At 42.5% G+C, this 12,241-nt stretch overlaps 1 protein-coding gene and 1 long non-coding RNA gene across 4 annotated transcripts in view; both read left to right on the forward strand.

Moving 5' to 3' along the window:
* The window catches only part of FRMD4B (FERM domain containing 4B), a 319,973-nt gene that overhangs the window by 172,084 nt on the left and 135,648 nt on the right, over positions 1–12,241 (forward strand). Inside the window, exon 1 of one of the 3 annotated variants that reach the window (XM_077858097.1) lies at positions 653–778. The exons of the other annotated variants lie outside the window; for them this stretch is intronic. Within the exon in view, the coding sequence (XP_077714223.1) occupies positions 755–778 (24 nt within the window). The 5' untranslated portion in view covers positions 653–754. Of the gene's footprint in view, positions 1–652; positions 779–12,241 lie in introns of those variants that run through there. 3 annotated transcript variants of the gene reach the window in all.
* Positions 2,228–4,680, forward strand: LOC144291213 (uncharacterized). Its single transcript, XR_013358538.1, has 3 exons — positions 2,228–2,532; positions 2,696–2,750; positions 3,172–4,680. It is a non-coding gene; the product is annotated as an uncharacterized LOC144291213 (long non-coding RNA).

Raw genomic sequence — 12,241 nt, forward strand, 5'->3', positions numbered from 1 at the left:
ATATTTTTCTTTCTGCCCCACCTTGGAGCATAATGTACTACAGTTATTCCCTATTCATTGAGTAATTCCAATAGTAATGCTTCTGTACAATGCAAATGATGAAATAGATCTGTTTTTGAGACCACAGTCATCCTGCCAAGATTTTTTGTCTGTGACTGGCATCTCTGCTATTAATTGATAGTACTGAGGCTGTCTCATGGAATTCTGACTTTCTTTATGAGTATAAAAGCTAGTGGCATGAAATGGGTGTGGGCACACAGTTGAGTTCAATATCTTTCTGTTTATATGCATTCAGTCTCCTGCCTTGTGCAGAATACACACAGACTGAACTGCTGAAATTAAAGGTTGGGTTCTTCAGTCGCCTAGCACATCACAAAATAATGATCCTTCCCACATCATGCATCATCAGTGAAGTTTGTAGAACAGTAAACATTAAACATTTCATCGTGTGTTTTAAAGATGTAATGAAGAGAAACCTTAGGTAGCCAAAAGAAATAGCAGAAGTTTTAGGTTTTTTTTTTTTTTCCCCATTGCTCTCCTGACTCATGTTGAAAGGCTTTTGTTTCTAATCAAAGCAACAAACGGTAAGGTCATTTCCTTGCGATTATATGGCAGCGGAAGGCGTCAGGGTTTTCAGATCCCTACTTCCACCAGCTTTGATTTGGAGAAAACACACACACACACACACACACACACATCACAAGTGCTTAATACATGTGTCCTTTGTCCTGTACGCTCTCTCCAGTCCCTTTAAATGAGCCGAGATCATGGTTCGGAGGTAAGAACAATTTCTCTTATAATATTCTGACTACAGACGGTGTCACGGGGCTTTGTGAGCTCTTACTGGCGTTTCTTAGCAAAATCTTGGTCAGATTTTATAATATTATACTGGGGTGGAGTCCTCGAAGTACTCCAGAATATTCCAGAATTTAACATTCAGGAAAGGAAACTTCAAAAAAAGTTTGTCTCTGCTCTTTTCAAAAAATTACTCTTTCCAAAAAACAGTTGGCTCTGGTCCAGTTTGATACCGAAATGAAGATGGTCCTTAACACCCATCTTTTGGAGCGTTTTCCTGTCATTGTTTTTAATGCTACCTCTGCTCCCTTAAAGGTCCTAAAAGGCTGATTTTTTGTTTTTACTTTGGAACTTAACAATTGTTGTTGAAGTATATCCCTCTACCTTACCGCTCCCCTCCCACACACACCCTTTTTCTTTTCTTTCTTACTTTCTCTTTTCTTTCTTTCTTTTTTTTTGTTTTTGTTTTTTTGCTTTTTGGTGGTCGTTAATTTTAAAGGCTCAAGCTCCTTTATGGATATGGAAGGGACAGGGAGAGGGCAGGAACTGTGTCAGTGAGCAGCATGAAAATACTTTTGGGTTTCCAGTTGTTAATCATGTCCTCAGTACAATGTGTGTGGTGAGCACTTCTCTATCTTTGTGGGCACTTGGCAGCAAAGATTCTGTGGGGATCTAGAACTCATTAGTTGCCTTTCTAAAAGGACCTATGAATATTTGTCCCTGTCTTGCTTGAAAAAAGCAGCAGGAAAGTGAATTCTGTCCCGGAGTCAAGATTATGGTGAAGACTATGTGATCAGAATTCAGCAGCTCAAGGCAGTGACCTTGGGAATATCATTTTGGGGGATGGCTTTTAATTAATTCATAAAACTTGTATGATTTGTCAGAGGAAGTTCTACATCCTAATTTAAGGGAAGCTTTTTTTTTTTTTCTTTCCTCCCTTATAGTGTGGTGTTGGTAAACTCATCAAATTTAACTCCACATGTCCATTTTTTTCTCTGATAGGTAGATGTTGGAGATGGAGGAGGGGAGGAAAATCTGGGTTGACTTCAGAAAACAAAGGAAATTGTCTCATCCAGGAGACTGTAAAACCCTTGGGTATAGAAGGAAGTCTGTGGAGGAAGTGGGTAGGATTGGGTACAGAAGAGAAACATCAAGGAAATAAATACATCACAATAGGGACTGGGATAATACCCCCTTGCCATAATATAATACCACAGCGTAACCTGAGAAATGAATTGGTGCTCTCTAAATTAATTCTATCTAAAGTTATCAAATGATCTGAAGGAGTAGAAAGGAATATAATCTTAACCAAAATGTGTTCCTTTCACTTGGTTCTCAGACCCGCATTACGGTGACCCAGCACCTCACATTCAATGATCCTATTCTTTAGATTCAGGCCATAGAACCTCTCTAGAAGTGAGACTCTCTTGCAATGCAGCCTCCTCAGGAACCAGAAACTACACTTCTTAGCAGAAGTTCTAAGATAGTCACAGACATTCCAAATTCCAGTCCAGAGCATATTCTGTGTGTTCTATGCATCATTTATTTGGCCTTCCATTTGGAACACACAGGAAAATGGTGAGAGAATGGAGGCTCTCACCACCAGATACCATGCCCCCCAGCAGGTGCTCAGAAACTATTGGGAGAGAGGGGGATGGGTGGTAGACAAAGACCACTGGTTGAGTAGAATTGTAAAGTATGTTTATGCCATGGAATATTTGAGCCCAAAGAAACCTTGTAAGTCGCTTTGTCTGGTCCCTTCATTCTATTACTGACAGAATTAAAATCCAGAGTAGTGGGGAAATGTTTCTAAGATCTCATATCCCATTAAGGACAAGGCACAGCCTAGAATCTCCAGAGTCCTGATTCTATACCCTGTCCACCACTGTGTTGTTTCTAGGACCAGCTGATTGCTTTGTCTAATTTCCAGCATCTCCAAATTACATGGAAATCAGGTTATTTCTCATTTATGTCTATCTTGGACTAAAAATGTGGTAACTCATCTCAAATGAAGTTTGCTTCTTATTATGCACTGCTTACAACTTTTGGCAAAAACCAACAGACAAGTACGAGAAAGACCCCAAGAAAAGGAACCAGTTGCCTTGTCTCTTTCACCACAAGCTGTAGTACTGGATAAAAATGTACTCAATCACTTTCTCATAGCTTGGAAAATATTGTAGGAACTGAAAAATATTGGTGAGTTCTTAGTAAAGACCTGTCTCAAGATCATAGTTCAAGTAGGAGACTTTTGTTTGTCCTTGAGATGGATTTCATGAAACTCCAATAAAGACTTTTTTGGGGTTTTTTTTTGCTTGATATTGGAAAACTGCAAAAAAAAATTTTTTTTAAGATTTTATTTATTTATTCATGAGACAGAGACAGAGAGGAGAGAGATGGAGAGAGAGAGAGGCAGAGGGAGAAGCAGGCTCCATGCAGGGAGCCCAACGCGAGACTCGATCCTGTGATTCTGGATTGGAGAGAGGACTCTGATCACACCCTGGGCTGAAGGCAGGTGCTAAACCACTGAGCCACCCAGGGATCCCCAAAACTGCAAAAATTTGTAAATGAAAGACTTTTTTAAACCAGAAAGATAAAGCTGAAGATAGGCTCAAATATACATGAACATATATTACATAATGTGGCAAGGATAGGCAAGCAGTTTATCATTCCAATAAAAGTAAGTAAAGAAAAGGAAGATATTGGACACCTTCTGCTTATTTTAGAGGGGTGTTTTTCCCCCTAAAGGAAGCCTTTGTAGATGGGGGTGTAAAGATATGTTCACTTCTGTTTTCTTATATTGCTTTATTCTCTCTTTTGGTTTTGTTTTTCTTCTATCCTTGGAACTTAGAATAAACAAGTCAGCAGAACTCATATTTATTTTCAAGATTTTACTTAATATCACTTTTTCAACTTGATGTGTTCAGGTTCCGGTTTCCCAACCAGGAATGGAATTAGGCCAGAAACTGACCTTCCATAAGAGAGAATCTTTATCTGGTAAAGCAGTGGGATGTTGCCAAACGGCTCAGTGGACAGAGAGGTGATGGATTGTAGGTCTAACTCTGCCATTTCCTGATAAACTCTGTAGCCTTAGAGCAGCTAATTCTTCCCATCTAGGCTTTCAAGTCCATATTTGTGGGGTGAATTAGTCTCATGCTAGGGCTCCTTTCCAGCCCTGAATTATTTGTACCTCTAACTATCTGTATTGACCTCCCTGTCACCCGGAAAAATGGCAGCTCTATCTCTCTGCTTACCCCCATCTCCCTCTCTCTTAGTCCTCTCTTTCCCATCCTTCTCTCCCTCCTTCCTTCCCCTCCACTGATATTTTCCTTTTCACTGTGGAAGGAGTAGAGGGCCTGGGCTCCAATGACCCAGGCACCTGTAGAACCAGTGGCAGGAGAGGAGTGGGAGCAGACTAAGTACTGCTGAATTACTGAACCTGCAAACTGGAATCAGATGCTGGGATGCTCTCTAGGAAGAAGTCAGGACCTTGTAAATACTGGATGCAGCTCTTATGCTGAAATGTAACACGGCTCCGTGGATTCCAAATTCTTGCAAACTCAACACCTCTTTCTCCGGTGGGTGCACTGCCTCCGTGATGGTCCAGGCAGAGGCTCCCAAGGGTGAATGCCATGCATCCGCTGCAGTTCTGAAGCCTCCACCAGCAGGAGAGTGCAAACGGACTCCCTGTAGCTCTTACAAGCTTGACTTGTAGTCTGTTAGCCATTCACTCTTGGGGAGTTCACAAGTTCTTGGTGGGAAATGGCCGTGCATAGTAGAATTTAATTAACCTGATTTTGAATAAAAGGATTAAACCAACAGGGGTGTACTTAGGTAGAAATCCAACAGTGTTGACTACAACAATGGCACTGGGATCCCTGGGTGGCGCAGCAGTGTGGCGCCTGCCTTTGGCCCAGGGCACGATCCTGGAGACCCGGGATCGAATCCCACATCGGGCTCCCGGTGCATGGAGCCTGCTTCTCCCTCTGCCTGTGTCTCTGCCTCTCTCTCTCTCTCTGTGTGACTATCATAAATAAATAAATAAATAAATAAATAAATAAATAAATAAATAAATAAATAAAATTAAAAAAACAATGGCACTAATGCATTCAGGGGCCAATCAGTAAGAGTTCTGTTTTTGATAGGCCCTGTCGAAATGAAACCAGAAAGAGAGGAAGTGGTAAGAGTGCAGTGTCCTGCATCTTACGTGTAAACTCTGCTTGCCACTTAGGAACTGAGTGACCGCCTCTGACCTTCTGATAGGGCTGGTTAAAGTGACCTTATAAGGTTGTTGAGGGCATTAGAGCCTGCCTCTGGCACTCAAGCCATACCTAATAAAAGACAGTTCACATTATTTAATATTATTATTATTATTATTCCTCTAGCCCAAGTCCAGGAAATGAAGTGTCAGTAAAACAGGTAGATACCACCAGCAGATTGAGAAAGCAGTAATGAATAGGTCATTTTTTCTCAGGGCCCTTCGTGTTCACGATGACATAAGTAAGAACCAGTTATTCATCACTCCACATTTGGATCTCTGCACATCTTGCCACTGTAAGAATACTTGCCAGCCTTCCATCGTTTTGGCCACATGGGGTTACCTGAGCCCATAGCCATTTGTCTGGATTTCACTGGGTGCAGATCCACAAATAACTGATCACAACGTGTCCATTGCAGCCTTCGAGCTTGGGCTTGAGGTCAACTGTCCATCTTTTTAAGGACCTGGTTCTAAATCACTTGAAGGATATGGACTCAATAAAAATCTGATCAAAGTTATAGAGACTCTTCCTGGCAAGAGTCTCACCAGCACATTTTGCTTATATTGGGGGAGGAGGTGATGTTTTCAAACCCTTCTCACCTCAGTAGACCCGTGAAAGGTCTATGTATCCTAGTTAAAGAACTGGAATAACAGTATCTTTCAGAGAAATGGTGAGAAACTAGTTGGCCTCTTTATGATCCCCAAGAAACAAGTTTCTCTGGAACTTTTGAGGACCTAACCTTATTTTAGCCCCTAGATGTGTGGTGTCCTGGAATTGACATGGGCTGCAGAAAAGGTATTTAGGATCTAAGAGCAGAGCAAGTCCTGCCACCTCATCCTCTACAGCTATTTATACTGTTCCTCTGGGAACAGGAGTCATACCTTTGGCAACGAACAGGGTGTGGAGGAAGGAGGCTCCCTCTTGGTACTTGGCCTTGAGTTGAGAGTCAGTTCACTCTAGTGGGACCTGAAGGTAATTGCTCCACTCACCATTAGAGCAGCCATCTAGCTTCAGGGATCCATCTGAAAACCTTCAGAGATTTTGCAGTAACCACTGCATTTGAGCTGGAGCAATAGGCCATTGTTTGCGGTAACCATGCACACCCCCAAGCTCCCATCCCATGGTGCAAGCACCCCTCTTTATTAGAGCAAGTACTGAGGTCCAGTGCACCCACGAATCTTGCTTTGCATTCATTGTCCTTTTTTCCCTCTTTTTAAAATAACCAGTAATACTTTTCAATATTTTATATGAAAAAAAGACTATATTGCTTCCTCAATTTTAAAAAAATGAATTAAGCAACTCAATGTTTTTCATTCGACAGCTGTTTACTGAGCAGCAGCTTCTTCAGGGTGTGTGCTACAAGCTGGGGAAGAGGGATTAAGAGACAGATAGGGTCCCTGGAGGAAGATACTGTAAACGAAGCACATCGTTATTTAATTACAATTGTAAAAAGTATGGCAAAGAAAAGTACAAAGAGCTAAAAGAAAAAGTAATACTTTTTATATAAATAACAATTAAATTATTAATTAAATAAATAAATAGCAGTTAATTAAATTATTAATTAAATAAATAAATAACAGTTATGTAGCTCAGAGCTATTCCAGACACTCTATGTACACTGTCCCAGGCACCGCTATTGTGTCCATTATGCAGATCAAAAAACTAAGTAACAAAGGGATGAGGTCCTTTGCCCCTGGTTGTGCTGCTAGCAAATTAGCTGAATCCGAATTTGAGCCCCAGGCAATGTGATTCTCCAGTCTTCAAACATAGCAACTACACGAGTTGTGGCTTTGATAGTAAAATGATTTTTAGCATATATTTTTAAGGATAAATTGGGTTAGAGTGCGCTTTCCCTACTGTCTTGTGCTTTGAGGTGGTAAGGAGATGACACAGAGGAAAAACTGGAAGAGGACCGGGTAGCTGGAGCCCAGAGAAGGAGGAGAAGGCTAGGCAGAAAGCAGGCAGGCAGGGGTGGGTGCGCAGTGTTAGGGATAGGAGCTTTCTTCTGATTGAATTAGGTCAGTTCTGAAAGTAAATGCCTCCATCAAGACCCTGTCAGGAACCTTCCATGCCTGTCGTATAAAGACACTGAGTAGTGTTCTCCTGAGCTGGCTGGATTATTTCAGATCAACCTACTAATATGTATAGAAAACTAACTGCTTGAGAATGTCTTATGTGTGTCATCAACCCATCCCAGTGACATCCTTTCTAAGCCAAAAGTTGTTTTCTGCCTTTCCCGGCAGAAAAGAACTACGTGTTCCATAATGGTTCACATAGTCCTGTTGTACCTGTGGCAGGTTCACTCATCATCATCATCATTATCATCATGGCTCACACTTTGTGGCCATCATGCTTTCCATGCATTCTGGTATTTCAGCCTCAATTCCATGGGGTAAGCAGGTGCTATTAATATCCACATTTTCCAGACAAAGAAACAGATTTACAGGGGCTCACTGCCCAGCGTCCCACCAGCAGAGTCACGTCTTGCATCCAGGGTTGCCTCGTGTCAAAGTCCAAGCGTGCTGAACACAACACTGTCCTGCCTCCCTGCCCAGGGCACTTCCTATTTGACAGATGTGAAAACCATCCAAAGTTAATGATAGAACTGATTCTAAAACTTGTGTTTTACATGAACTTTCATTTTCTAGGCCAGCAGCTAAATCTCACAGTAAAAAAGAACAAGAAAGGGAACTGAATAGAACACCATGGACTCTCACCATGACCTGAAGCAGCCTTGTAAACACATTACAGATTTACTGGCCCACAGAGATACTTTACTAGCCCACCAGCTGCTGAAGTTGGTTAACACTGGCAAAAATAGAGACCTAAAAGGGGTGGCGAATCTGTATTTGGATACTAACCCGTGGGTGTTTGAAAGAGAGAAATAAGGGGCAAAACAGAATAGTTGTATTAATTATTGGGTGCTTTCAATCTGCCAAGCACTGTGCCAAGTTCTTTACATGTATTCGCTCACTTGATGCTCACTACAACCTTATGAAATTGGTCTCAGCCATATCTCCATTTCATAGACATGAACCAGAAGACTTGTTTCTCTTTCTTCCATTTCTGTCTCTCCTTGCCCTCATCCCATAGTAACCAGATTTTTCTTTTGTGAGTGTCCCTAGATCACGTCTCCCCCATCCCTGGAAGCCTCTGAGAGCCTTCCCCTACAGTTAAAATAAAGTCCATGATCCTTACTATGGCCCACAGTTAAGGAAATGACACAGCCTAGTGTTTTCCAGACTTTAGTATGTATCAGAGTGACCCAGAGGGCTTGCTAAAACAGATGGCCTGAGCACCACTCTGCATTTCTAGCAAGCCCTGGTTGGTGGGGAACACACTTGGAGTGCCACTGATGAACCCCTTTTTAACTCTGTGCCCTTGTCTCCTGTCATTTTCCTTTGGGAGACTAAGCTCCAGGCACACTTGCTGCCATTTTTTTTCTTAAACTATTGACTCTCAGTGGTGAGATTTCACTTCCAAGGAAGCAAATCTTGGTTCTTGGGCAAAAAAAACCCAAAAACAAAAACAAAAACCCTTAGATATTAGAATAGTTTGTGGCCCTCCAAAGTTCACCTTCACCCAAGAGGAATATAATGTGTTCATGGTGTTAAAATTTCATGGAGGAGGAGGGTGTTAGGGTTGGGGGCTCTAGGTCTAGAGAGGCTCCTTAAGAGTGCAATAATGAAAAAAAGTTATACAGCATATCTTAAAGCACATTCCTACCACAGGCCATTAGCACTTATTTGGCCCTGTGTCTGGAATGTTCTTTTTCCAGGTATTCCCAAGGCTGACTCCTTATCATTCCCATCTCAGATTAAGTATCATTTCCTCAAATAGCCCCTTCCTGACTACTCTAAAGTAATAACTTTCCTGTATCACATTCTATTTTCTTGTTTTCACAGTACTCAGTATGATCTGAACTCATCCCGTGTATTGGTTAGCTTCCTTGGTTGTTGGCTGTTTCCTCTACTAGTGAGCCCTGTAAGAAGGGAGCTCCTTGGCTGTGTCCCTGCTGAATATCGAGAGCCTGTGATAAATTCTGGCACCCAACTAGAGCTTGATAAATATTTGTGAATGCATGAATGGATGGTAATCACATAGTTGATAAAGCAGTCATGCTGAGATGTGAAGCCAGGCATTCAGGCTTCAGACCTCCTGCATAAGCACTCCTGAAGCCCAAGGGTCATTGAGCGAAGGCCCCTCGTAGGCATGGTGCGGTCACAATTTATGGAGTCCAGCAGATTACCCCACTCAACCTGCATCATCTAACAGGCAGAAGAAAGGAGCAAATTATTCCAAAAATTTTTTCCAATTGTTTAGTTCCAGTCCTACCACTTAAATTTCTCCCATGGTTATCACAAGCAGGAATAAAGGGGGAGGAAAACCCCATTAATTTGAGATAAGGGGATCAATGCAAAGGTGTGGCTCAAAAAACATTTCACCAAATGCCCAAGGCCCCAGAGCCAGGAATTGAAGAGGCTGTAAAGCCCACCATTTTCTTTCTCCTCCTCTGGGACCTCTCCTCAAAGCTGACACTCCCGATCATAGCTCCATCAAGTGTCAGCCATACCAAACAGCCCTCGTGCACCAGAGCATTGCTTGCATCTCAGGGAGTTCTACTGGCCCCTGATGCGAAAGACTGGCCCTTTTCACCTCTGTTCTATCTTGATTAGGAAAGCCAGAAGGTCACTTAAAATGACATATTTCATTATCTGTACATCAAAGAAAAATAATTTCTGGTCACTTCCATTATGGCATTATATTCATTTGTCTGATTCCCCTCCCACCAAACAAAAATGGGCAATTATTATTTTATCTCTGGGAGCCTGACACAGAGTAGGTGCTCCAAGAATACTCATTCGCCATAAAGCAAGCAAAATAAACCAATGAATGAAACCAGCAAAATGGAGAGTGTTCACAATTTGGTGGGAATTTGGCATTATATAATCAGAGGGAAGAAACGATAAAATAGAATATTCTCAATTGCAAAAAATAAATAAATAAATAATAACCCTGATTGCCTTCAATGCAGTTTTTAAACTTTTTTTTTAAGATTTTATTTATTTATTTATTTAGAGAGATAGCATGAGCAGAGGGAGAGGAAGAGAGAGAATCTCAAGCAGGCTCCACACTGACTGCAGAGCCCCACGTGGGATGCGCCCCCGGAACCCTGAGATCACAACCTGAGCTGAATCAAGAGTCAGATACTTAACCAACTGGGCCATCCAGGTGTCCCAATGTAGTTTTTATTAACTGCTTAACCACTGTGGTTGCAGAGGCAGGAGACACATGAATTTCAGTAGGAACTCAGCAGAACACCAACTGGCTGTAAAACAAAAGGAATGGCATTGTAATGGAACAAAACAAAAGTTCTACAAATACTCCTAATTTCCAACCACAAAATTCATGGAGGTCTGGGGGTGACCTCTGTAGGCTCTCCACCTTCAGTCCCCGCCAGCACTACAGGATCCACTTTTCTTGTTTAAATAAATCACCTCTCTTGATAAAACTCTGCTCCAGTGCCTTAAACCCTCTAGGACTCAAAAGGTGTCAGTAGTTAGAGTAATAGTTCCCATGCCTGAAAAACCCAGACTTTGATCTCTAGGGCTGTTAAAAAATGCTCCCATTTTTTAAGAGTGCATTTCTTTTCATGGACTTCAGACTACTAAAAGGCTTTGGGGACTGGCAGAGTGAGCACATGGGAGGAAGGGAGGCAGCCTGAACCGTGCTGATGGAGCACTGCAGGTTCCCCAAAGCACCCCTGGGTCGGGAGAGCTACATTCTCTTTGCAGTTCTAATTTAATGTTAATGGAAGCCTTCCCACTATAAAACACACAAGAGGAAGCTTTGCATGCAGGAGCTGCCTTGTATTTTAGTGGGTTTTTTTTTTTTCTAACTTTACTTCTTGGTGAATATTTCATAAGGGTCAGGGGATTGGGGCAGTAGAAAGCAGGAACTCCAGTCGGGAGTCTCAGCTCTGTCTAGCTGTGTGACCACGGAGAAGTCACATCCCTTCTTTGGACCTCAGTGGCCTCATCCATAAAATCGGATTATGACACTTCTGGCACATTAAAACGTGTAAAGTTTAAAAGAATAAATAGAAGTGAAGGCACTTTGAAACTTTGAAGCTCTCTAGACAGGTAAGGTGATATTATTACTAATTAGAATGTTCAGACCAAGTCTGACACGGCCCGAGCTACTTGTTCCTTTCTGTGCAGTAGAGTTCGAAGGCAGAGTAGGACCTGCTCGCACTGGAACGTGGCCTTTGAAGACAGCTGCTCTGAAGGAGTGTGTGGCAATCGCTTGGTCTTTATTAATGAAAGATGTAATATACTACTACTAAAAACTGCATGCCCTCTGCTAAGCACTTTTATGTATATTATCTCATGTGAACCTCCCAAGCCAGGGAAATGGGTGCTTATTATCCCCATTTTTTTAAAGATTTTATTTATTTGTTCATGAGAGGCACAGAAAGAGAGAGAGGCAGAGACACAGGCAGAGGGAGAAGCAGGCTCCATGCAAGGAGCCCGACATGGGACTCGATCCCAGGTCTCCAGGGTCACACCCTGGGCTGAAGGCGGTGCTAAACCGCTGGGCCACCCGGGCTGCCCATTATTCCCATTTTCAGATGGAGGAAAACCAGGCTCAAGAGAAGTGAAGTAACCCGGACTAGGCCACACAGGAACTGAAGAGCAGGGCTGGGGCTTAAACCTGAGTCTGTCTGACTCCGAAGCCTATACTCTTGACTTTCACACGTCTGGAATAATACACTACGTTTGAAAAAAGTAACACTAGCTGCTCCTTATGGAATGCTTACAGAGCATGAGGCAAAAATATTCCCATTGCACAGCAGCTGCTCAGAGGGTGCAAGTGTCCTGCCTGAAGTGGCCAGGTAGTTAGAGCCAGGCTGAGACCTCATATCCATCTGACTTCTGAGCGGTGATTCCCAAACCACCGTCCTGCACCAAGTCGCCGAGTGGGCGAGCTCCACCCTGTGTTATCACCCCATACACCCCCACCCCAACTAAAGCACATATGATCAAAAAGGCTCTAGGAATTCCGGAATGTAATGATTTCCCAATGAGTTTGCAGAAGCCACCATCCAGGCCACTCTTGCCAGAAGCACCCACGTTTTTTGTTTTTGTTTTTGTTTAAGTGACCCAGCCCCTCTCTACCTCCAGAGAGGC

Source organism: Canis aureus, chromosome 19, assembly GCF_053574225.1.
Source record: "Canis aureus isolate CA01 chromosome 19, VMU_Caureus_v.1.0, whole genome shotgun sequence".
Classification (NCBI taxonomy): Eukaryota; Metazoa; Chordata; class Mammalia; order Carnivora; family Canidae; genus Canis; species Canis aureus.